The sequence below is a fragment of the Suncus etruscus genome, chromosome 8 (genome assembly GCF_024139225.1).
Source record: "Suncus etruscus isolate mSunEtr1 chromosome 8, mSunEtr1.pri.cur, whole genome shotgun sequence".
NCBI classification, from domain to species: Eukaryota; Metazoa; Chordata; class Mammalia; order Eulipotyphla; family Soricidae; genus Suncus; species Suncus etruscus.
In genome coordinates this window covers 94801999-94829501 of record NC_064855.1, presented here as the reverse complement: position 1 = coordinate 94829501, position 27503 = coordinate 94801999, and the positions used below count along the sequence as shown (strand labels likewise).

The 27503-nt window shown below is 43.4% G+C and overlaps 1 protein-coding gene across 3 annotated transcripts in view; it reads right to left on the bottom strand.

Annotated features, from left to right (window-relative positions):
• The window catches only part of SLAIN1 (SLAIN motif family member 1), a 57996-nt gene that overhangs the window by 3012 nt on the left and 27481 nt on the right, over positions 1-27503 (bottom strand). Inside the window, exons 3-7 of one of the 3 annotated variants that reach the window (XM_049778728.1) lie at positions 17399-17548; positions 16074-16223; positions 13698-14060; positions 5272-5427; positions 1329-1611 (exon numbers count right to left, since the gene is read on the bottom strand). In XM_049778728.1, the coding sequence (XP_049634685.1) occupies positions 1329-1611; positions 5272-5427; positions 13698-14060; positions 16074-16223; positions 17399-17548 (1102 nt within the window). The remainder of the gene's footprint in view (positions 1-1328; positions 1612-5271; positions 5428-13697; positions 14061-16073; positions 16224-17398; positions 17549-27503) is intronic. The other 2 variants (XM_049778729.1, XM_049778730.1) reach the window with 2 other exon arrangements.

Below are 27503 nucleotides of genomic sequence, written 5' to 3'. Positions count from 1 at the left end.
CAGCGGCGTTGCCTTGCAAGCAGCTGATCCAGGACCAAAGGTGGTTGGTTCGAATCCCGGTGTCCCATATGGTCCCCTGTGCCTGCCAGGAGCTGTTTCTGAGCAGACAGCCAGGAGTAACCCCTGAGCAACGCTGGGTATGGCCCAAAACCCAAAAACAAACAAACAAACAAACTGCTGTTTTGCTCATTTTAATAGATAATTCATGCAAGCATGTGATCTAAACTACAAAACCAAATTTTATAAGATGCCTGTTAAAGAGGCAGACTGGGGTTTGGGAAGGAATGTGGGACATTGGTGGAAGGAAGTCAAAACTGGTGGATGGGACATTCACCCACTCAATCATCTATCCGTCTACTCATTCATCCACCCACCTGCTCATCCATCCATTCATCCATACATCCCTCCCTCCTTTTATCCACCCTCCCCTTTCTTCCTCCTATCAATCCATCCATTCATCTATTCATACACCCATCTCTCCATTCATCCCTCCTTCCCATCATCTACCTCTCCCTTTTCTCTCATCCCTTCCCCTCCCTCACATCCATCTATTCCTATCTCCCTTCTATCTCCTTCCTTCCTTCCTTCCTTCCTTCCTTCCTTCCTTCCTTCCTTCCTTCCTTCCTTCCTTCCTTCCTTCCTTCCTTCCTTCCTTCCTTCCTTCCTTCCTTCCTTCCTCCCTCCCTCCCTCCCTCCCTCCCTCCCTCCCTCCCTCCCTCCCTCCCTCCTTCCTTCCTTCCTTCCTTCCTTCCTTCCTTCCTTCCTTCCTTCCTTCCTTCCTTCCATCAGATACATGAGATGGAAGAGATAGAAGTGGGACCTGGAGGAAGCCCCGATTCACACAAGGGCTGCAGTCTTACTCAAGAATGTAATTTGAGCCAAGCCAAGAGAAGGCAGCCCAACAAGTCACCTGAGTGAAGGGAACTGCAAAGCTTTGGAGGAAGAGCTTACCAGCTAAATGCAAAACCAACAAACAGTAAGTAGTTCAGGAGCGACAGATCAGATCCAAGGGGAATCTGAACCCCTCCCCCATGACACCCCATCACCTCCAGTGAAGGCAGCTACCCAGTTGGCTTTGTGGGGAAGAGGGACCTGGGACCTGAAGCTGGCCAGAGCCAGAGGAAAATTTGAGGCTAGTGAAGTTGGGAGAAATGGGATATGGGATTGGTGGGGGGCACTTGTCACATTCTTGTTTTGTTTTGGAGCCACACCTGGCAGTGCTTTAGGGGACCAGATGGAACACCCAGGGAATTGGACCTGGGTCGGCTGAAAGCAAGGCAAGAGCCCTACCTACAATACTACTCTCGTTCAGGCACCTCTTTTCTCACCTTCTAACAGGCTGTGCAATTTTGCTCCGAGGCAGGTTACTTCCATTTATTGCCAAAGACGGTCTGGGCAGTGAGCTGCGGCCCACGATTCCTGAAGCTGCGGCTTTGTTGGGGGTGGGGATCCCTGTGGTGGGGTGCATCTGCAAGCCATTGGAGAGGGGCAGGTTACTGCTGCCTTGAACCGTGGGGCTCACATAAGCTGTTGCTTTCAGGGGCTGCCGGGCCGACACTGGGAAGTGTCCCACGCTGTGGATCCGATGCTGGAGCTGCCCTGGGGATGGAACTAGAGGAGAAAGGGAAACAGGAGAGAGAGAGAGAAAATGTCAGACACTTCCAGGTGATGTCTGCTGAGTTGAAGGAACAAAGGCCTCTGCAGCACAGTCGAGCAGGGAGGCAGGTTCCTGAAATACAGACTCTGGCCGGCATTGAGTCCTAGGAAAATTCTAATTCCTAGCCAGGATCTCCAGAGCATCAGCAACATGTCAGGGTGCTTATCTTGACTTGGGGGTCAGTTTGGGGAGTAGCCTCCTCCTGACCGTTCCTGAACCTGTCTTGGTATTTCTGTAGGCTTGCCTATGAGCCAATGGGCTCTGTCACAGCCACCGTGGGCACAACATGAGACAGGAACAAAGGCAGCGTGGTAGGGCTAAGGGAGGGCTGCAGAGAAGCTGGCTAAAAGGGCTGAAGGGCTGGTCAGATCAATCACTCCACACCAACCCAGATAAAGGTGCCTGGTGCCCACTTGTCAAGTACCCTGCAATGGCAGGCCCTGAAGTACAGAAGCTGCACCTCCCCAAAATTTCACCCACCACAGTGCAGCTGGGCAACACTGAAAAGAAAGGGCAGAAAATTTGGAGTTTCTTGGATCTTTTTTCTTATAAACTTTATTGATTGATTGTGATTGATTAAGTGATTGGTTGTTGGGCCACACCCAGCAGTGTTCAAAGGTTACTCCTGGCTCTGCACTCAAATCTCCCCTGGCAGACTGGGGGACCAGATGGGATGCTGGGAATTGAACCAGGTCCCTTTGTGGTTGGCTGCATGTAAGGCAAATGCCCCACCACTGTGCTGTCTCTCTGGCCCCAGTTTCTTGGATCTTTCTGCAGGACTCAAGGTTAATCCCGCACAGTTAGCAAAAAAAAGGAATCATGACTCTTTTCTGTTTTCTTTCAAGGCCTTGATGCTTGGTGCTCACTGAATCAGTGCTGCCCTCTCTTGGTGCTGAAACTCTTCTCCATGTGCTTATTCCAGGGAGGGTAGCCCCAGAGTTGTTATTTTATAAGGTGGGCTATAACCCCCAATCCTGTAATTACTCTCTGGTGCAAAGATCTCGCTGGGAGCAGCCTTCAAGTTGTCTCCGGGATCACTTTATGTGTTCACACAAATTTTTAGCAGAAAACCAGCTGTTTTCTGGACTGTACATCTCATTCTATCATGAGTTTGCAGTATTTTTCTCCAATTTCAATTCCTCCTGAATTAAGCACAAATGACAACTCCTAATCAATAACATATCTGCTATCATCAAAGCAGTGATTTTATTCCCCCATTCTAGACTGACACTAATGACTTTAGCAATCAGGCACAGAAAGGAATATTAACTCAGTGAAATTTCATCAGGCTTCATTTCACTATTGTCCTTGTCCCCTTAACTAAAGGTGGATGCTCAGTTTTCCACTATTAACAAATTTCACTGATGCTCTTCTCTGCCTTTCTACCATTTATCAATTTTAATATGAGCAAAAACACAAACCTACAGCACATACTGTATTTCTCTCTCTATAAGACGCACCTGACCATAAGACGCACCTAGTTTTTAGATGAGGAAAACAAAAAAATATATTCTAAAGCAAATGGTGTACTAGAATATTTAACCAACTATGACAGAATTATATTTCACCATATTAAGTGAATAGCAGTCAACACGCAAATTCATGAAGCGCTCCATATTTAAAAAAAAAATCACTATGACTGCCTTTCCTCCCCTGCACTCAGGCTTCAGCTCCAGGCAACATTCGCTCCATAAAACGCATCTTTTGGGGGGGAAAGTGTATCTTATGGTATGAAAAATACAGCATCTCTTGTTCTTTTACTCAAAAAATGCACTGGGTTCATTATGTGCCCAACTCCTAGGACAGAAAAATCAGAGAAACTTTGGTCTAAGCTGCGGGAACAGTTAATCTGGCATGGAAGAGAAAGCAGCAGGTGAACAGATATGTTCATCAATGGGGCCTTTCAACAGGCCTGGTATATGGGTGTATTGCCAAGGTACAGAGGAGTGTGATGAAGAAGGAGCTGGTGAAGGAGAAAGAGGAGGAAGAAGTGTTTCTATCTCCAGTCCTTTATTTGCCTGCCCTTGGACTGACTGAACTATTTCTCAGCCTCTCTAGAAGTGTGGGCAGAGAGTAATTTCAACAGGCTGGAACATTATGCTTGGTAGAGAGGAGGCCAGGGTTCCAGGCCTGCACTGTATGGCCCCTTGAGCACTGTCAGAAACTGCTGGAAGAGGCACATATACTCTAAAAAAAACCCAACAGCTAAAATTGGTTCTTCATTTGCAAAATGAGATCATCTGGAAACCAGCTAATTAGGCTGCTGTGAGAACAGTCAGAAACAACTGCAGGGGTCAGAGCAGTGACGCAAGTAGGTAGGACGTTGCCGGAGTAGTGGCGCAGGTGGTAGGGTGTTTGCCTTGCATATGCTAACTTAGGTATGACCTCAGTTTGAACCCCCCCACATCCCATATGGTGCCAAGCCAAGAGTGGTTTCTGAGCACATAGCCAGGTGTAACCCTGACCATAACTGGGTGTGGCCCAAAAACAAACAAACAAGAAAAAGAAACAACTGCAATCTAGTCAGTCCAACTCTTCTGGAGAAAAATACTGCCACTTTGTCCTTGGCAACTCAGACCAAAAAAATGAAAGCCTATCATGTGCTAGGGAAACAGCACTTGCACCCCAAAATGAGATTGAAGAAGATGTGGGCCCCTGCCGCTGACTTGGGCACTAGGATGATGGCTCTGGGTTCCACAGAGCAGTTCTCCCAGGTCTGGGCAGGTCAGTACTGGGCCTCACTCCTGGAGAATGTTCCCAGGGTCAGTGGGCTCAGTCTCAGCTCAAGCACTGAGCCTCAAGTACTGAGTAGACTCAGTGTCAATTACTCGTATAAACAGCATAAGAATGAACTCTTTCTGTGTGTGTGTGTGTGTGTGTGTGTGTGTGTGTATGTGTGTCTGCAGTATGTAAGGGGTAATAGGGAGGCCCACTCAAAGGGAAATACAGAAACCAGGGTTTAATGGCCACTGACTTCTTTCAATGTCACCACTAGGTGAAACACAGGCAAGAACAGACTGTATGGTAAGAGAAACTGAAGCAGAAAAAACCTGCATTGGCACTGACATGGGAATAGGGGAGACTAGTAAAACCAAAACAGCAGGTAAGCAGAACATGTATGGTCTATTTAGAATAAAGGTATCAAGTAAAAAAACAATGAAATGACTAATCTGCAAAGAAAAATTCTTTGTCTGCCAAGTTGCCAAATGAATTATCATGTAGTATTTCTACTGCTATCCTCATATCATATCTAATTTGCTAATTATTAACTGGTTACATTCACACATGTGAGAAATAGCTCACAATCATGGCAAATTTAACAGAAGACATAGGAGAAAATTTTATGTTCTTGCAAGAAAAAAAATTGAATGACTAGAAAGATATTTTCCTAATCCTGATACAACTGATTAAAATCATTTGACCAAGTAAAAATTGGGGTGCTGGGGCATTTGCCTTGCATGTAGCTGACCCAGAATGGACCTCGATTCAATCCCTGAGGTCCCATATGGTCCCCCAAGCCAGGAGCGATTTCTGAGCACATAACCTGGAGTAACCCCTGAGCGTCACCAGGTGTACTCCCCCCACCAAAAAAAAAAAAAAAATGGGATGCTTACTACAAGACTGTATCCTTGAAATTCCATTTCCTGCTCCATGCAAACTGGAGTCAAAGCTCTGGCTGTTTCTCACGGTGACAGGAGAGCTGATGTTGCTCGTGACAGTGGTTGTGCTCGGCATCCGGGCGAGGTTGGGCATACTTCTCCGGAGTTTGTCTAGAAGGGAAAAGCACACAACTATGTCAGACTCACAGATTTCAGACCAATTAAAAAAAGCAAACCATCTTATTTGGTTCAATGACAAAAATCATGTGTGTTACATAAAAGCAACATCCTGTAGGGAAACACTTAATATCACCAGGTAGATTCCACCAGACAGAAAAATTAGTTCTCAAAGAGATAATTGGCTGGGTTGTCCTATAATAAGCAAGTCAGGTGCTTTACAAGCTTGTTTTCCACCCAGCTGACCCAGGTTACATTCCGGAGTGCAAACACAAGAGAAATATTTGAGCATTGGTGTCTATGCCCCACCTAAAAGAGAGAAGTTTGCTAACCCATTAGCTCTTTGTTCCTATATAACAAGTGGATAAATTCTATAAGCAGTTACAAAAATAACCTAGGCATAAATGTAGGCATATTACATGCCATGAAAATACATCAGAAACTGTTACAGATTAATATTAATTAAGAGTCAAAACAATATTTATCAAAATGGACAAATACACTAAAATTCTAATATAGTGTTTTGAGACATTGGTGATGTTCAAAAGTGTGTGTAAATTTTTTTCCTAATTTTTATTATAATTTCGCCATTTACCACGTTGTTTATAATACAGTCCTTTCAGGCATTAAATCTTCAAACACTAATCCCACCACCAGTGTGACCTTCCCTTCACCAGTGTCCCCATACAGGCAAAAATTCACTTCTTACTGTATGTTTCAATTAGAGGCAAATGGATTTATCAAAATTTAGATCAACAAAGGTCAATTCTAAATGCTTATTCTATCTGTTTATGGTATTACTAAAATCCATTTGTACATCTCTACGGGTTTACAATGTGTGTCAAAGTCAGTATCCTGACTTTGGTTATGCACAGATATGTTTGGAAACTGGCAAGGGTTTCCTTCCATTCCCTTCTCCGAGCCGCTAAGTGCATCACCTGCCACCAGAGGGCAGCAGAGTTAAGCAGAGACCCGGGTGCAGCAGAGATTTGGAATCTTGCTGCCAAAGGGCAAGGTTGTGACCTGATCCTTTTCCAAGAAAACAAACCGCACTCCTTAGAGGTAAAGTCCACAGAAACCAGGTCACCCCAGCTCCGAACACAAAGGATCTATCTGATAACTCAGCCCCAATCGGATTCATTTCTTGCTCCATTTCAGAGAGGTGTCATGTTGATTCCCGGATTGCAGCCTAAAAAGTGACCTTATCTCGCCAAAGGTCTGGGGCATCTCCTCCTCCTTCACTTCCCGGACCTCTAACATTTTGTGAAAGCTCCTGGCGCATTGCTACTGATTTCTCTGTCTCCCAATCAGCCAGACCTCATCAATGATCACCCACAAGTCCACAGAACCCCCCCCCCCCAAGCGCATTACTCCCCGAATCCCTCCAACCCATTTTTCTATGTCCAGTTCCCATCTTTTAAAACAAAACAAGAGGATCTGGAATGATAGCACGGTGGCAGGACTTTTGCCTTGCACTTGGACGACCTGGGACAGACCCGGATTTGATCCCTAGCATCCCATATGGTCCCACGAGCCTGCCAGGAGCAATTTCTGGAGCAGAGCCAGGAGTAATCCCTGAGCATCACTGGGTGTGGTCCAAAAAACATAAACAAAAAAATCAACCAAAAAACACAAGAATTACTGCCTGTGGCAGGGGTCCTCAAACTTTTTAAACAGGGGGCCAGTTCGCTGTCCCTCAGACCATTGGAGGGTCTGACTATAGTAAAAACAAAACTTATGAACGAATTCTTATGCACACTGCATATATCTTATTTTGCAATGAAGAAACAAAACAGATACAAATACAATATGTGGCCCGGCGGGCCATAGTTTGAGGACCACTGTGTGGGGATTAAGCAGACAGGACCTCACTATGTTATCGCTGAGCACATGACTGGCCCCAGACAGCTCAACTCTTCCTGAGTTAAAATACACACCAAGTTACACTCACTCCTTTCCTTCACCTTCACTGAAGGCCCTGCTTCTGAGCAGGCCCAGCTGAGACCCTCCAAGGCACCTGCTTGTCACCCTGGCTAGCTAACCCCAACTCTTAGCCAGTTTATCAGCTAAGTGGGTGAGGGGAAGGATCCCAAACTTTTCTCACAACCTCACAATTCCCAAGTGGACTCATCCTTCTGCCTGGACACCCGCCCTCCTTTGTGAGATGAGTGAGCATACAGGGGTCAAGGGTTTTAAATATGCAGGAAGAGTGGGTTTTCTAAAAGATGTTGGGGAAACGCCACGGTATGTGGTGAATCAGCTCCCCCCCCCACACACACACTGGGTTTATTATTTTGTGTTTATTAACTTGTGTTTCTGCATCTGTTTTTTCCGTTATCCATACAAAATTGAAAAGATTCACTTTTTACCAAAATTAAAAATAAAATGATGGTCATTGAGAGGGAAAGGGAATGGGGGGTGAACAAATGAGGCAAAGGGTTGGTCAACTGCAGGCTGAGGTGTAGCCACGCTCACGTTAAGTGCTGACACCCTACGCCTTCGTGGTGTTGTGGACTAACACTATGGCAATCAAAGATGGAGCCTCTTCCATCAGACACATTACAGGAGAAAGATTTGAAAGAGAAAGCTGAGCTTTTTGGGATCTCAAACGAATGTGGGTGCCCCCCTCACCCTCCAATTCTACAACTAATCTTTATAAGTAATATCCAAAACACCAGAGTGCATAGCTAGCCACCCATATCTGTGGGCCTTTCCTTTCAAACTTTCTCAGAAATCAGGTGATATCCTTAGTATTAATTTGAGATATATTCAAGAGCAAACTCTAACTCATATTCCTGCTCCCCCTTGACAAACTTCTTCAACATGAATGATGCCCAGTCACTGTAGTCCTGCCCAACAAGTTCCTCCTCCTTGGGAAAGGTCTAGAGAAAAGCTGGAACATCAAATAAGGAGGACAAATATTCTTTTATAATAAGCATATGTCCAATCAGCCAGCAGTTTATTCATTCAGCAACTGCAGGGTTTGTGGGTCAGGGTGGGGGTAAGTGTGTGGTAGGAGGAAGGATGTAAAAGGGGGTCAGGGCAGCTCATGCCTCATGTGTGTGAGGTCCTGAGGATGGAGGTGGAGAGGGAGGAGAGAGTGGGAAGAGAAAGAGAGAGAGAGAGATGAGAGGGACAGAGAGACTCTTAGAACTAACATCTATATTTCTTTGAATGTTATAATAACTGGCATGAAAAGTCTCTTTTGTCAGTATAACTGGGTGATACTTTGCTTTTGTAATTTCTTTTCTTATATTTTTTTATTTTTGATTTGCACTTTATCAGTAGTATGCAACCTGAAAATGCCTCTCAGCTTGAGCTTAGCACTCCTGCAAATCTCTAAGATTCTTCTCAGGCACGATTCAAAGTGTCAGTGACTTTTCAACAACCTTCTACCTAACCACTTGCCTCAAGTAAGCAACTTAGCTTACACCAAGCCTGAGCTTACAGTCTATTTGTTAGCGTTAGTATCAATTCATGAAACCATTTCAGCAATTGTCATTTACTTCCTTACTTATTTCACTTAGGGTAATCACCTCAAGTTATGTTTCGTCCCAGTGGGAACAATTTCATCTATGGGAGGTGCTCCTGGCTTTGAGCTCAGGGCTCACCCTTGGTGGGTGTTCAGGGGACTGTATACACTGCTGGAGATCAAACCTGGGTTCACCATGTAAAGGCTAGTGCTCTATTCCTGTACTACCACTCTAGCTCTTAAGAACATCTCTAAGATGGGCCCGGAGAGATAGCACAGCGGTGTTTGCCTTGCAAGCAGCCGATCCAGGACCAAAGGTGGTTGGTTCGAATCCCGGTGTCCTATATGGTCCCCCGTGCCTGCCAGGAGCTATTTCTGAGCAGACAGCCAGGAGTAACCCCTGAGCAACGGCGGGTGTGGCCCAAAAACCAAAAAAAAAAAAAAAAGAACATCTCTAAGAGTTGCTCAGAAAACCATCAGCCAACCAAGGTTAACACGTACAACTGGCTCTGTGGCCAATCTGTTCATTTTATTTTTCTTCACCATCTATATTTACCAAATACTCTTTGATAATAAGTATATGCCCATGCAACATGCATTTCATTCATTCAGCTATATCTACTTTGGGGGCCACAGCTGGCTGTCCTCAGAGCTTTAGTCTGGCTCTGTATTCAGGTGTCACTATGGCAGGCATAAAGGTGCTGGGAATCAAAGCCATGTAGGCTACATGAAAAGTAAACTAAAAGCCCTACCCACTATACTATTTTTCCAGCCCTAGATACAGCTCTGCTTGAACATCAGTCAGATATATTCAAGATTCACTCTGCACTTTAAAGTAAAGGCGTCCTGGGACCTACAGGATCTAGCATCTTACCTAGACCAGAGGGTAAGATGCTTACCTTGCACGAACAGCTGACCTGGGCTCAATTCCCACTATTCTATATGATCCCCTAAATTTTGCTAGGAGTGAACTCTGATTACAACTCTGAAAGTCAGGGGTAAGCCCTAAACACAGCCACTTGTGCCTCACAAAGAAAAAGAAAAGGGGACTGGAGAGATAGCACAGTGGTGTTGGCCTTGCAAGCAGCCAATCCAGGACCTAAGATGGTTGGTTCAAATCCCGACGTCCCATATGGTCTCCCATGCCTGCCAGGAGCTATTTCTGAGCAGATATCCAGGAGTAATCCCTGAGCACCACCGGGTGTTGGCCCAAAAACCAAAAACCAAAAACAAAAAAAAAGGCTTCCTAGCTACTGACCACACCAGGTGAGGATGTGCCAGGCTCAGGTACCCACTAGGAGGCAGAGAGCCTCCTGCTCCCACAAACTGTGGGCTGAACAACTGAATGTCAGGTTTAGGAGCAATTCGGCATGGTTAAGTCTTCTGAATGCACTGCAAATTCATTCAGCAGCGACTGTGTAACCAAGGTGCTTCAGGTAGTGCTACTCTTGTTGCATTTCTTCAGCAAAAAGGGGCTCAACTAGAGAATGTTGAAGAAGCCCTATTCGCCAACTCTGGTTGTCCTATCAAGCCTCCAATGACACTGCACTCCTTGAGTATTAAAGACAGTGTGCACCCCATGAGCTAGTAACTTTAATATATTTAAAAGCTAATATATTTATATATAATATACTTAAAAAGAACTTGCTTAGAATAATTTGCAGATATGAAAGTTATTAGCTCATAAAGTTCATCTATACCTATATCTATATCTATATACATATATATATTTATATATATTTGGTGAGATGGCCTATACTGGCAGTGCTCAGGGTTACTCCTGGCTCTGCACTTAGCAATTAATTATTCCTCATGGAATAATTATGTGATGCCACAGAATTATTTTTTACTCAAAGGTTTGTTCTGCTCACGCAAAGAAACCGGGAAAGCGGCCGATGTTTTCTGGGTCAGGTCCAGATGTGATCCCAGGGATTGAACCTGAGCTGGCCATGTACAAGGCAATGTACTATCTACCTACTGTACTATCACTCCAGCCCCTAGAACCATTTAATTTTATTTTAAATGGAAGCAGCCATAGGAGTCGTGAAGCAGTTATATATGTATATGTATATATCAATATAATTATGTATAATTATAATTACGTTTCTCATTTACTTATTTAACTAGTTTTGGGTTTTAGGTCACATCCAGCTGTACTCCCGGGCCAGGAATATGCAGTCCCCAAATATGTAATACGGAAGGCTTTGCAGTGCAGGGGTTTTGCACAGCCATGTGGAAGCAAATGCTTCCATAACTATCATAAATAAATAGTTTCCCTCAACTATCACTCTGGCCCCTAGTTTATATTTCATTGTTTGAAACCAGATCAGTGATTTAGCAATCAATTGGTTTCTCCTGGTTCCATGTTTAGAGTAATGTATAAAAATACTGGAAGACTATTTTAGAATTACTCTACTTAACTCACAGTTAGGGTAAAAAAAAAAAAAAAGTTTTGTGGGAACCACTGAAGGCCTAGATATCTGAGCAAGCTGGCTGGTTTACTTGGTTGGTTCTTCTGAAGGAGGTGAGGAAGGGACAACCTTGGCTCTTTTTTTTTTCCACCAGAACTTTTATTGCTGTAGCAGCTGTTATCTCATTTGTGCCTTATAATGAACTCGGGGTAAAAGATTAGCCTGATGTCACCCAACTCCAAGATGAGAAGCTCTGCTGGCCACATTTTAAAACCTTAGAAACCAAATCATAGATACAAGGGTCCTGTGACTTGATGGGTGTAGCAATCTCTGGAACCTGGGTCTCAGGGCTTCAGAACTCATGTTCTCAGCTGCTCATTAATCAGTCCAATGCTCTGAGACCCGATCCAGAAAACCTCAGCTGCCTTCCCTGTTCCTCTGCAACAAGCAAAACAAACCTTTGAGTAAAATATAAAATCAAGGATCTCAGCTTGGAGGCCTCCAAACTTCCAACCAGGACTCTTTCCAGAGCAGGCTCGGGAAATCTGATCCTGAGCTTGAAAAGTCTCCTGTTAGTCACCCCTGCTTCTCTCAGGCAGAAAACAATGATCCCCTGACAAGGTGAGACACTCCACATGACCAGCATCTGCTTGACACAAGTATGTGATAGTTTAAGATGCTTAAAGAAAGAAAAACAACAAGAGGGGCCTGAGTGGTGGTGCAGCGGTAGGGCATTTGCATTGAACAAGGCTGACCCACGACAGATTGCGGTTCAATCCCACAGCGTTCCATATGTTCCCCCAAGCCAGGGGCAATTTCTGAGCACACAGCTAGGAGTAACTCACTGAGAGTCACTGGGTGTGCCCCCCCCAAAAAAAAACCCATCAATACTGGTTTCTGCAATATATGTTCTGATATTATTAGCTACCCCTTGTTTTGTCTAAATTTGGAATTTGAAAGAGAAATTACAACTATAAAACGAAGCATTTTCAAGTTCTTTCTGCCTTTCTACTCTCTCTGTTTCTGTCTCTGTCTCTCTGTCCCCCCACTCTCTCTTTTTCCACCCCTCACTAAATGCTACAAGTATGAAAGGAAAGAAGAGAAAATAAAAATATGTTAGCATGGGGATTCTAAGCACAATTGGTTTCTGGTCGGGGAATGCTTTTTAAATAACCTTGTTTGCTCACTTCTGGGCACAGCTTAGAGAAACACTGCTCCTTGGTAATTAGAAGCTACAGCTCTATAAATATGGTTGCTTTCTCCCTATGACAAGGCATTTATTTGCATGACCACATTAATACAAATATACCAGGGCTGAAGTATTACATGAGTATTCAAAGAGTTCTTGGCAGTCAAGAATTTTAACTTCAAAGAGCAGAAGGAAAGTAAATGATAAAGTAGGAAAATTAGAGGAAAAGGAAAAGAAAAGATATATTCCTACAGACCAGGATGACATTTGGACAGTTTCCCTTAGCCACAGCAAATTGCAGCCTTCATATGTCTTTATTGCCCCCACAATTTCAACTGCAGGAAATCAGAGACAAAGTTGTGTCCAAATTTCTTTCAAATCTGGATGTGGTGTGTGGCATTGCCTCCAAGCTTGGTTGCCAAGGTTTCCATCCATCCTTTGGGAAATACAGCAGGAAGGCCCTGAAGAGAGCACTGTGGCTCAGAGATCCCACTCCACGGTGTTCCACCCAGCCTAGTTGGTCCTTGGGCCCTCCCAGCAACAACATAGAGGTGCCCTGAACTCTTTTGTTTGTTTGGTTGGTTTTTTGGGGGGGTTACACCCAAGTGGTGCTCAGGGTTTACTTCTGGCTCTGCGTTCAGAAATCACTCCTGGCTTTGGGAACCAAATGGGATGCCGGGAATCAAACCCAGGTCCATCCTGGGTTGGCCACATGCAAGGAAAATGCCCTACCACTGGCTATCACTCCTGACCCGCAAGAAGTGATTCTTCTTTTATTTTTGGTTATTTTCTGGGGTTATACCTGGTGGTGTTCAGGGGTTACTCCTGGCTCTGCTCTCAGTAATCACTCCTGGCTCGGGGGACTATATGGGATGCCAGGGATCAAACTTGCATCCGTCCTGGGTTAGCCATGTGCAATGCAAACACCCTATGGCTGTGCTACCACTCGGGGTGCCCTGAACTCTTGCTGTTCATTCTGCACTAGCTGGGCTACTGGAGTTCTAAGTACATAAAGCCAAGGTTATAGGGAAGCTCCTTAATACAGATTTAATGTTAAACCAAATTGCCAAGGCCTCAAAGATGTACTTAAACCTAGGAAACATTGACCAGTCATGTGGCTATGACTTTGAAACCACCTCCCAGAAGGTCAAAGGTCAAAGCACATCACATGCCAAGAAGGCGCAGAACCCACCTCCATTGGTCCTATTTGGTTGTTGATCTGGAGTTTGAGCTTGAGGTGAATAATACTGTTGTTGCTGCTGCTGCTGTTGCTGTTGCTGGGAACTATTAGAAGGAAAATACTGGGAACTGGGGCTCCGCCGACAGTCCCGGATGCTGGAGAAAGTCTGTGAATGGGGAATTCCTCTTTGGAAAGTTGAACACCTTGGAAGGCGAGGCTGGGGGGGTGGCAAATGATCGAATTCTTCCTCGTCCTCCAGGCTGAATCGGTCGAACTCTTGATCACTACAAGTCCCTTTCTTGCCCGAATTCAAGGACACACTGGAACTATGTCTTGACACTGATGCTGAAGTAGAAGCATAATCTTGCCTGAGACCTAGACATATAACAAGAGATGGTGTTATCTTAGGGCCTGTTTTAACCAAGCAAAAAAATTATGTTCCTGTTGGGGCCGGAGAGATAGCACAGCGATAAAGTGTTTGCCTTGCACACAGCCAAACCAAGAGATGGTGGTTCATATCCTGGTATCCCCATATGGTCCCCCGAGCCTGCCAGGGGCAATTTTTGAGTGCAGAGCCAGCAGTAACTCCTGAGCGATACCGGGTGTGGCCCAAAAACAAACAAAAAAAATTATGTTCCTGTTAATCAGATATCTAAAAACATAAAAACAATTCATGTAAAAGAAATGATACAAATAGAGAGCTGCTGTCTTGTTTTTAATTCCAAGAAAAGATAAATTTACTTCCCAAAGAGATATCTGCGAGTTAACATAACAATCACTGCAGTACAAGCGGTCTGTGAAAGCTTTTCCCTGATGACATTTAGAATAAACTGCTGTGCTACAGTCCATCAGCCATTGATCTCACTATTCTGCCCAAATCATTCCTTTTGCAGTCTAGAGAGATAGTTGGGAAGGCATCTTAGAAAAATCTCTGTGGGGAGCCAGAGTGATAGCACAGCGGTGTTTGCCTTGCAAGCAACCAATCCAGGACCAAAGGTGGTTGATTCGAATCCCGGCACCCCATATGGTCCCCCGTGCCTGCCAGGAGCTATTTCTGAGCAGATACCCAGGAGTAACCACTGAGCATCGCCGGGTGTGGCCCAAAAACCAAAAAGAAAAAAAAAAAGGAAGAAAAGAAAAAGAAAAAAGAAAAATCTCTGTGGTTTGCTAAATTGGAGGACTGAATTAATCAACTCTTTATCCAAGCAAAAACTCCTCCCCCTAGCCCAATTTTGAAAATCAAACAGAAGTTTGAAATATGGTGTACAAGTGTTTTTCTAAGAAGGCCATCTCTCTTGTGTCAGTAATAACATTATCTTTTTCAAGGCATACTGCCACTTAACAACTTAAATTGTGCGGGGTATAGCTATATATTCACATGTAGTACTAAGAAATATTTCAGAGATTCCTTGCATCTTTATCCAATCTCACCAGCTACCCCTGGGAACACTTAGAAAATTATGGAATATTATCAACCAGAAAATTGGCAGTGATACAAACACATCTTAATTAGATCTTCAGTTTTACTCATGAATGTGTGTTAGTGTGAAGATCAGTACAGCTTTATTACCCATAGGTTCAGATATCTGCCATTAGTCAAAATACTGAATGCCTCTGTCTCAAGTTGTATTTCATGATACAGATGTACTGAACAATTCTAAAAATTTACACATCTGTGTATATAAACCCCTTGTGTTGGTTATCATTTTATAGTCACTTCTTTCCCATCCGAGAGCCAATCCCTAACCCGCAGTAACCACAACCTATAATCTCTTTCTAAAATGCTGTCATTCCAAAATGTTTTGATCTAAATGGCATTATACCGTACGCGATCACTTGGGACCATCTTTTTCACTCAGCAGCATTCCCTGGAGACACATCTGAGATGGTACATGCGTCACTAATTCATTCCTTGCTGCTCAATAATACTCCGTGGTACAGATGTACTGCTGCTTGATTAACCATTCAACCACTGAATAACAACTGAGCAGCCAGTCCTGGCTTCGGCTATTCCAAATAAAGCTCCTTTGAACACTCAAATTTCTACTGATCTGAGATTAAAAAATAAAACCACTCAAGTGAAATTTGGTTAGCCTTGTGGAAATTTGCAAATGTAGACTTTTAAGAGACTGACAACCCATGTCCAGACAGGCTATACCTGTATCAAGCCGCACCTCTGTATCAAGGTGCTTTGATCAAATGCAGGTCCTAACCCCTTACAATGCTCACAAGAATGTGAGAAACCTTTATGTTCTCTACCTCCAACGTAGGCTAATGCACAAGAGAAAATCCAATTGCTTGCATCTTCCCTGGGAAGAAATTCCTGCATGTCTGCCTGACCCCCCTGGTATAGTTCATGTGGCGGCATCTAGTTTCAAAAGGACATACTTTCTTCCTGTAGACGAGCCATGATCTGGACGTCAGTGAGGTCTTGCAGCTTATAGCCCATGGAGATAGAGTCGTCCTCTAACTCCGACGTGCTCAGCTCACTGTCGATTGAAGACTGGGGACTGAGAGGGGAACCTCTAGAGGTGTAACCTTAAAAAACAAGAAAGACGCACGTCAGTTAATAGAATTGGCATATATCTGGTGCTTGCAGCACATGCATCAATGCCAATGAGCAGTTTTCTTCTGCTTTCAAAATATGCCGCAAGCAAACCATCTATGGAATTCATCTATGCCCCTTCCCAGGCCCTAAAATTAACCTATCAAACAGGACCTTTCTACATTGGGAAATGATATGTATGTCTACATACCCTTAGATACTTGCCATGCACAGATATTCTTGTATCTGGTCAGTAACTCACTACTTATTTAAATACTAAAATTCCAGCTGAAACTTTTTTTTATTATTAGCTGAAACATTTATTATTATTATTTTGGGCCATACCTGGGAGTACTTAGGCGTTACTTCTGGCTCTGCACAAAGAAATTGCTCCTGGCAGGCTTGGGACACTATATGGGATGCTGGTGAGTGAATCCAGGTTGGCTGCATGCAAGGCAAATGTCCTACCTTCTATGCTATCACTCTGGCCCCACATTTTATTTTTAAAAATGTGGACATTGTCATTGTGTACACTAAACCACATTCATGGTTTAGTTACCACACAAGCCATTGGTGGTACAGGCTTGTGTCTACCTTTACTAAACAGGTACAGACAGTACTATTTGACATGGCAAAGAATGATCACTGATGAGAGGCACATATGCATATGTAACAACAGCACATACGAAACTTTAGTTTAGTTTAGAGTCATTAGAGTGGAAAAGCAATGATCTGAGATAAGAAATCCAAAGCGAAGGGGGAAGGGGGGGAATAAGTAGGAGGAGACCAATTCTGAGCCAGATACAGAGATGAGGAGATTTTCATAATAATAAATAAGTATACAAAAATAAATAAGTACACAAAAACAGGACACAAAAGGCACATCAACATTGAAAATCAGAATGAAAACAACTTAATACTATGTTGGACATTTTATTTCAAAGGCCTTTGAGGACATTGGGAAGCCTGTTTCCAGGTAAATATAAGACCAACTACCCATTCCACATGGCTATAAAATAAGGGACAGGATCACCAGCCTCCTTCCTTGGTAGTGAGTATCCACCGTCCTGAGACTCTTCAAGTTTTTCAATGTGAGCTGGACAAGTAAGTTTGCTTTAGTGAGAGAAAGGCAAGGCAAGAAGCATTAGCCAAGAGGTTGAACTATTACCTGTTCGTTCAGGTGTTAGTATTGCTTTATTTGAAGTTTTAGAGAAGCTGGGAGTGCTAATGCCATTGCTATAAGGGCTGAGTCTTGCAACAGGACTATAGGGAAAAGCCAGGGAGACGTTTGAAGAGAAGAGACTCCGCCATCGGCTAGCTGTCATAGAAGCAAAAACAAACAGTGGCAGTTAGTGAACATGGAAGCAGATATTGATTGCCAAAGGGAGGGAGGGAGGGGAGGAGAATGGGATGGGAGGAAGAGAGGGAGGGATAAAGAGAGAGAGAAAGAGAAAGAGAGAGATGGAGAAGTTTTTTGGTCAAAAAAAAGACAAAGAGAATTTTCCAAAGAATATCTTATTTGACAACATTAATCAAAGAGAAAAATAAATTATAAATATATTTTGTTATTCATTCTTATCTATATCCCAGGAAGAGGAAAATAAAACATGTGGGATGGTGCTCTGATGATGGTGAACATCTCTGCAAGTACGAGCTGTGGGTTCAGCCCCCAGACTGCATACCAGCCTCCCATGCACCACTATGTGTAGACCACTTAGTTGAAATAAGACCAACCACTCTCACATCCTGGGTAAAGCCAGCATGTCTGCATGATCATGGAACGTTGTTTGTCAAGATTACATTAGAAATGTTTTCTTTCTGCACAAAGATTTAAGTGTTTTATAATACAAGCGATTATTAGTCCTCAAATAAATATCTTTTTAAAAATATTATTTTTAGAGACTATGGGAAATGTTCTCTCAATAAAAACTATCTACCATAGTCCTGTATCTTTCTGCTTTTAGTAAATATTCAAGCCACTTAGTATCCCAAAATGTGGATCAAGAAAATTTTAGCATCAGATAGGTAGTATAGGGATTAAGCCTCTTGCCTTACATGCTCCCCACACTAGCTCAAATTCCAGCAAGGGTTATGATCCAACTAGTTCCACCAAGAACAATCCCTAAGCAGAGCCAAAAATAATAAGCCCTGAGCACAGCCAGGTATGGCCCAACATCCATCCAACACCTACTACCAAGAAAACATTTTAAGAAGAAAAAAATAATTAAGTGAAAATTTCTGGATTGTGAAATATACTTAAATGATTTTGTGTTTCTAAGTGGCCTTGAATTCATAGCAAGGCCAATAGGGAACTGATCTACAAAAATCAGGGAAGGGGATATACAGCAGGAAAAGGTAGTGATAGCTATTTTAGATGGTAGGTACAGAGGCAACTAATGATGAAGGTTTTATTTTTATAAAATACGCTTTACAACGTTTCTGCATAGAACACATATTATCTATGCAATAAAACTCATGTAAGTTTTAAAGGTGAGATGCTACGATTGTAGAGTGCTTGCCTTGCAATGGGATCCCCAGTATCCCATATGGTCCCCCAAGCCTGCCTGAAATGATTCCTGAGTACTGCCAGATGTGGCCCCAAAACAGAAACAGAAATAGATTATACATATTACATTACTACTATGAAGAACAAAAGAAATTTTATCTGCAATGGGCAGACACTTACTTTACATTAATTAGGATAAGTGAGAAACGGATCTCCCTCCTCCAGAACTATCAAAGTTCTGCTGTCTAAATTTCTGTAATAACAAAATTGAGGGGAAAAGGACTCCCAACTGTAAATGTGTGGGTAAGTCACATCAAAGAGCACTTTTTCTCACTTTAAGAAACACAAGTTAGTATCAAAATTCACTTTCCTAAAAAGAAAGTGGTTGAAATATAAACTTAAGCTGGATGGAAGGGAAGAAGACATGAAACATAAACCAGGCCAGATTTACCTGAAATAATAACATGGCTTCTTCTGCAGGAAATATAGATGGAACCTTAAAACAAGTCTAGAAAGGATTGCTCTGGCACATGGCCCTGCCCTGCATTCCAGGAGCAAAACTGAGGGACAACCAGATGCAAGACCCTTTCAGATGAGCAGTGAGTGGAGTAGAGAGAAGAGCTAGAGGAGGAAGGTAAAGAAGAGAATCCTCTAGAACTGTTGAGATCCTCACAGACACCTTTTTTTTTTTTTTGACTTCGGTAAGAAGCTCGGGTGGTAAAAGAACCAGGCAATGACACTATCATCACAGTGATGGTATTTCAAGATCCATATGTTGATGGATGGGACGGGACCTCCAGTCCTAGTTCCCAAGTGGCACCACTTTTTACTGTGGCTATAAACCTCTTCCTCCTACTCCACATTATTTCAGAGTGATACAGGCTGCCTGGCATTCCATGGCTCCCTCGCTTTAAAATATGAAGCCAGGGGCTAGAAAGATTGCACAGTGGTAGGGTGTTTGCCTTGCATGTAGCCGACCAAGAATGGGCAGTGGTTCAATTCCTGGCATCCCATATGGTCCCCCAAGCCTGCCAGGAGCGATTTCTGAGCAGAGCCAGGAGTAATCCCTGAGCGACTGGGTGTGGCCCCAAAACAAAAACAATCTGTGTGACACACACACACACACACACACACACACACACACACACACACACACACACACACACAATTGCTCACTGCTCTCACATCTTCAGTATCTTTTACCCAAAGTCTCTCCTTTAAAATTCTGTAATGGAGAGGAAAAAAAAAAAAAAAAGAAATCAATCATCCTTTGTGAACATTAACTTGCTCCATAGATGATGTTATTTAATACCAGTTTGATCCCTCGCAAGGCAATTACAGTGGCTGCATGTTCTCAGCCACAGATGCAGGCGACTGGTGCAAGCCGGGTAAATAGCATCCACACAATCATAGCTACTTTGAAGCCCAACAAGGCCGCAGTGATTGTGGCTGTGACAGCAGGGTCCCCACCAAGAATACAATTAGCATCTATCTGCAGGGAGAAAGCACAACTTTGTCCGATGGCAGCAGACAGGAGGAGTGGAAGAGGGAGGAGAGTGATTGTAGGGGGGCAAGAAAAGATAAACAAACAAGGATGCTGTGGGGGGTTAGGGCCTTAGGGCCTTGGAAGCACCACATACCAGCTACCCGGTGATCTGAAGAATTGAAGGAGCTATTAACCGGAAAACCGGTCTTATGAAAGAGAATAAGACAAATGAACAACATTTGTACAGGGCAACTTGAACCTTTTCCATTTTCCATCAAGTCATTTAACAGACTTTTTTTTAAAAGCAGAAGGATTTAAGAGGATTTGAGAGGCTCAGTGCTAATCAAAGAGACCTCAAAAAGGAGAAAGACAGCATAGGTCAAGGAGAAGATGGGTATATTTCTGAACAAGGGCAAGAGTTCCTATCACTTCTCTCACTTTCAAGTGATTGAGTGAATAGGGGCAATGGGGGAGAGAGGTATGGAGGGCCAAATTGGCAAGAAATTCCTGATGTGGAATGTCAGAACTGGCCCAGGATATGCAGGTGAATCCTGTCAAAGATCCTGCTCTTCCCTAAACCCTTACCATCTTTCATGTTATTTATTTTAAATAGTATCTTTATTTAAGTACTATACTTACAAGCATGTTTGTATTTCGGTTTCAGGCATAAAGATTATACTCCCTTCACCAATGCAACCTTCCTACCAACAATGCCCCCCATCTCTTTCCTCCTTCACTCCCCTGCCTGTCTATCTTTGAGACAGGCATTCTATTTCTCTCACTCACTACCACTGTCATGATATTTGTCAGTGTAGTTATTTCTCTGACTGAACTCATCACTCTTTGTGGTAAGCTTCATATTGTGAGCCAGTCCTTTTGGACCTCATCTCTGGAAATGATTTCAATAATGTTTTTATTTTCTTAAAACCCATAAATGAATGAAACTATCCCACATCTCTCTCTGTCCCTCAGACTTATTTCATTCAGCATAATAGTTTCCATGTCCATCCATGTATAGGAAAATCTCATGACTTCATCTCTCCTGACAGCTGCATGGTATTCGCTGCATGTATTAAGGCTAATGCAAGTGTCCCTCAGTCACTCCTAGTAAGAAGATGTAAAAGGTGTTTGTTTACCTTTCTCGGGTCTCCTACTTAAGGAGAGACCCCCAGTTCCTTGTCTTGCCCTTCCCATCCTCCCTTCCTCTAGTTTCTCCTGATCCTGCCATCTAGTGCCTGGTTCTTTCCATTCTGACTGCCTGAGGATAGAACTTGTGTGTGCCATGCGCAAGTTCTCAGACATGGAGTTGGCACCATGGACTGTGTATGGTTTTTTTTTTTGTTGGTTTGTTTAGTTCCAGTCCCTAAACTGGCATTGGGCTGGGCCTCCATATAAATGAGGGCTCATTAAACTATCCTACTTGCAAGGTCTTCTGTCCTAGGGCTGATATGCCCCTGGCTGAGCACTGTCGGTGTGCCTTGCCTGGTCCTCTAGCTTCCCTCAGCCAGATTCCAGACAACTCCCCTGTTTCTCAGTAAAGTTCCAGTCACTAAGTTTGCTTGTCCCCTGGCCCCAACAATCTACCCAAGTGCCACTGTGGTGCCAGTGACCCAGTGGCGACTGGGCTATTACTGCCCATTAAAGCCCAACTATAGCTTTGATCATATACTGGACCCCAAAGGTGCCCACCAGTACCCATATTCACTTAACATAGCTTCTGCCAAGCCCCAGCGTTTCTGAAAGTCCTTGTGTTCGTGAGTAATAAACTTTGCCTTTGTGTACTGAGCATTTTCTATTAAGATGAATGTAATAAAGTACTATTATCGGCCTATCCCTTATTATTTTGCAAAATAATAATAATAATTTGAGAGTGCTTAATGGACTATTACTATTATTATGCTTTGTTTTGGGACTACACTGGCAGTGCTCAGGACTTACTCTTGGCTTTGCACTCAGGGATCACTGTTGGTCGTGCTCAGGGAACTATATGGGATGCCAGGGATCAAATCCAGGTCAGCCATGTGCAAGGCAAACACCTTTCCACTGTATTATCTCTCTGGGGCCTGAGGTTTATTATTTTTATAAATCTTCAAAACTGCCCCCCTTCAAAAAAGTAAGGGCTCAGGATCTGAGTTATAGCACAGTGGGGAGGGTGTATCCATTTGGTCTCCTGATTCTGCCAGGAGTAACTTCAGAGTGCAGAGCCAGGAGTAATCCCTGAGTGATGCTGGGTGTGGCCCCAAAATCAAAAACCCAAAAGATAAAAAAATGTTAGGGGCCCAGAAAGATACATGGGTTAAGGTCTTTGCCTTGCACACAGCAGGCCCTGGTTTAATCCCTGGCATATCTGAATACCTCCAGAAGTGTTTCTTTTTGTTTTGTTTTGTTTTTTGTGTGTCTTTTTTTTTCTTTTTTTTTTTTTTTTTGCCACACTCAGTGATGCTCAGAGCTCTGAGCTCAGAAATTGCCCCAGGCAGGCTCGGGGGACCACGTAGTCAAACCTGGGTCTGTCCTAGGTTCTCCCACATGCAAGGCAAACACCCTACTGCTGTGCTATTGCTCCGGCCCCCTGAAGTGATTCTTGAGTGCATATCCAGAACCAAGAAGCAAAAAACCTCCAAGAAACAAAATAATAAAATAAATTGCAATCTATATGTGCAGCTTTTTGTACATCATTAGCAAAATCTGACCCATCGTTCATTTAGCATACCTCCTTAAACTCAATAGAAAGCTCCAATAATGATACCTTATAGTCATAAGGACAGGCGTGGGAACTGAATTTCTTTAGTTCTGCACACTAAAAATAATGAGAGCTCTCAGAAACAGCAACAGCCTTCCTTTGATCACCTCTTCCTAGGTTTACATAATTATAGCCAATATTCAAATTCTTGTTGACTATGTCCCAGCACATAATCAAAACCGAACTTAACAGTTTGACTCAATTCACACAAAAGGAAAACCAATAACAGTTTATTGAAAATCTTAATGCTAACTCTTAAAAAGATTAGTACTGCATCCCACTACGAGAATGAGAAAATAATGCAAAACTCCAAAAGCATCTGGAAACAGAATTATTTTGCACTTCCTTCTCACTGCAGGGACGCCTACCTCCATGCCTCACACAATACCTAGGTACAGAGAAAACAATCAATGAGCCAATGAGCGCCAGAAGTGGCTGGAATCTTAGAGCAATCACTCATTCCCCCACCTCCACATGGAAATGAATGGGCCCAAAGTACTAACCTAAACTGTATGTCAGTTTATCTTGAAGGCAAATGCTCCAAGTGTTTTCCAAAGGTATCCCCAGGGGTACTGGAACAATGTAGTGAACAGGGCACAATTGAGGTAGCAGGGTGGGAGGGGACTTTCTGTTTATTCTGAGAGGGTAGAATCTGAGCTTGGGAAGAGGGGTACTGAGTGATTTATTTTTTGTTTAATTCTGAAAGGGACTACAGGTAAAATAAAATGGTCTCGGCATTTCAGATCAGAAAATCAGTGAGGAAATACAGGAGCACTTGAATATGTCCTAATAACCACTAGGTTACTGAAACTAATCTGTGTGGGTCTCATATTTTCTAGACAAATGACTGGGAAAACTGACACTTGAAGATGAAATAGATAGGTGAACCAAGAAATATTCTAGTGGGTTCAATGCTTGCCTTGCATTTAGCCAAATGCTTCAATCCCTATCACCCCATCAGGTCTCCAGAGCCCATCAAAAGTAATCCCTGAGCATAGTGCCAGGAAAAAGCACAGATGGGTGTGCCCCCCCCAAATAAAACCCTAGATTTTATTTTTGGTTTTTGGTTCTAGGGCCACATCCAGCTGTGTTCAGGACATACTCTTAGCTCTACACTCAGGAATCACTCCTGGAGAGTTCAAGGGATCATATCAGTACAAGGGATCCAATTCAGGTTGGATGCATACAAGGCAAGCGAGTAAGTGCTTTACCTGCTTTACTGTTTCTCCAGCCCCAGAAATAAGCAGGAATATATAAGTTATATGTTCCTGTCCAGAAAGAGAGTTCCTATAATACTGTCTTGTATTCTAAGCAAAGCTAACTATACACCATACAAAAAGGCAAAAGTTCCCTCAAATACTTGAAATGCTAATTACTTTTCTTAGAACTGAAAAACCAGGGTCTGGAGAAAGAGCAGGTAAGGCATGGGCCATGCATGTGGCCAACCCAGGTTTGATCCCAGCACCACTTTTGGTCCCCTGAAAATCATCAGGTACCACCATAGCTAGTGTCCTTGACATCTCGTCCTCAGATCCCGCATTAAACCAGTCTGGTTGGCTGAAATCACCAAGAGGGACCTGGGCATCCTGAGAACACTTTGGGAGCTCTCCCACTCTCAAAACAGCTGAAGACCATTTACAAAACAGCCTCAAGTGTGACTGGCAACAATTATTTAATGACTGTCCACCAGGCCATGCCAGAGTTACCTGGAGGGCAGTTCGTACTATAATACACAATTACAGAGTTAGGGTATGAAGAACACTCATATTCTCTCCAAAATTCATCCATTGAAATACTACCCCAAGAGGATGGTATTAAAAGGGAAATCTTTGGTAAGTTCAACCCTCCACCTCCTATAAAGAGGCTCTTGGTGCTTCAGTCACATAAAAAATGGCAGGAAGTTTGGGGTCTATAAAAAAAGTCTTACCAGGCCAAAACTCCAATCTCAAGCTTTCCAGCTACCAGAATTTGAGAGTGTAAGCTCGCTCCTTACACACCAAGTGTGCAACATATTGCTAGGACAGTCGCAGAAGCTCAGATGTGCAGACATCTCTTCCCCTATTCTTTAACTCCTCTATCGTTGTAGTTGTTGTTGTTGTTGTTGTTGATTTTGGGACTACATATGGCTTACTTCTGGGTCTACATTCAGGAATCAGTCCTGGCAGTGCTAGAAGGACCATAAAGGGTGTTGAGGAGGAAACCCAGGTCAGTTGCAAGCAAGATAAGCACATTCCATGCTGTACTATGTCTCCATTCCCTCTTGCCTTTAAAACAAAGAAAATTATCTGGGGGAGAGAGGCCCATTCTATGCTCAGAGATTACTCTTGGTTGTGCACTCAGGATAATCACTCCTGGTGATGTTCCAGAGATCATAAGGGATTCTGGGAATTGGACCCAGGTCAGCTGCTTGCAAGGCAAGTTCCCTACCTGCTGTACTATCATCACTCCAGTTCTCTTTCTCCCTTTCTTACCCACAAAGACGACCCTGCAAAGTACAATTTCAGCATGCAACAACTATGGTTTGCTCTTAGTTTTTTAATTTACTTTTATCACAAGCTTTTTACCTACTTCACACACCAAATAGGCAATCCAGAATCATAGCTCCAGAATCACTTGAGGGGCAAAAGGATCTTGGTGTAGAAATCAAGTCAAAGCAGTCACTTCAATATTTCTTTCTCCATCTTGAGGAAGCCTCATCAAAACTTACTTAGATCTGGTCTTACTAAAATTCACAAACTACTTAAGTCATTTCTATATCTCCCCATACTCAAGCTTTTTGTAGCTACCCAACTATTTATTCTTTCCTCCTTCTGTAAGTCTGGATTTGCTTTGAGGAACAGGCTATGCCAATGCCACTTAAATCTTCAAAGTAAAATCCTATGTACTCCTGAGCAAAAAACAAAAAAGGAGCAAATATGTATGTAATCCAGGCTAATTTAGAAATGTTTAATATTCACAAAGCACACCCAGGGATAACTCGTGGCAGGACTCAAGGGACCATATGGGATGCTGGAATAGAACCTGGGTTGATAAAAAGGTTTTAAGCACCTTACCCATTATATTACCTCCAAACCTGCCACTGCTTTTCCCAATTCCTCTCTCGGTTCATTTGAGCAGGTACCCACCACAAGCCTATAGGGATGCTGAGAGGCCTAAGATGGTCATGCCTCTCCTCTTCTCCTGACTCCCACTGCTACAGACCGACCAGCAGAACAGAAACACAATAAGCAAGTTACACAGTTCGCTGTAGTAAGTGCAGCAGCCACAGCAAAAAGAACCCACAGTGCCAAGTGAAGTGAGTGACAGTCTCGGAAGACAAGTGCCAGGAAGGTTGAAGCATTTACCTCCCAAGGCCTAGGGCCCAATATTTTAGATAGAATTCTGCAGCAGGGATTCCTGCAGAAATTCACAGTCTCCAGGGAATAGTATGGAACAAGGGGGAACTTTGGCTAGGAGGTTGGCTTATCTATATTATAATGTCCAGTCGGTGATTTGACTTTCAGGAGATGTAAGGCCTGACTGACCACATGATTTATGAGGATGAAGCCAGTGGTTGTAGAAATGTCAGACTGATTGGGCAGGGACCAAGAACTGGAGCCATGAGGCAGCTCTGAGGCTGGGCTGTTGAGATGTGCTGAGGCACAGGACGATGTACTCACAGGACACTGGTGAAAAGATGTGAGCAAGCCCCAGCTGATTCAAGTGATTGATTTCTGGTGACCTGGTGTGCTTGGGGAAAGGAGACAGGAGGCTGCCAGAGTGATGGTTTGGTTTCATTTGGGAGCCACACTGGGCGATGCTCATGGGCTCCAGACTCTGTGGTCAGGAGTGATTTCTGGCAGTGTGACCAGACATTTTACCAGAGACTGAACCAGATTCAGTGGGTTTTCCAGGCACTTTTGCTCCTGTAATATCTCTACAGCTTCTCCCACCACTATGTTTTCAGACAGTGGTGACTTCTGTGAAGATACAAAATTAGGTAAATTTAATAGGACTAACACATGCCTATGTGACAGTGTTGTAGAAAGAAGGCCAAGTGAAAAAGAGAAAGAGATGTGAGTCACATCTAAAATCAGATGCTGGATGAAACCACAGCAGGAATGACCTCACCTGTGGGAGAATGTAGAAAGTAAAGGGAAAGATATTTAAGGAAAGTATAGCTGAGAGAGGATTCAGAAGAATTACCAAAGGAAACTGAGGAGGTAGAAGTCAAGAGTCTCAAGGACTGGTGGGGCCACAAAAGAATGAAGACAGGGTTAAGAGAAATGGTACAGTGGTGGGTACATGTACCACTTGCCTTGCATGTAGCCAACCTGTGTTCAATCTCTGGCACCCCATATGATCACCTGAATACCACCAGGAGTAATTCCGAGTGCAGAGCCACAAGAAACACCTGAGCATTGCCAGGTGTGACCCCAGACCAAAAACAAGAATGAAGATAATGAAGAATAGATATAAAAATAGGAATGAACCAAGTAATTACTGCTGAGATTGTCAACAAGATGGGGAATAAAAAGGTGAGGTCAACTGGGTCACTGAGG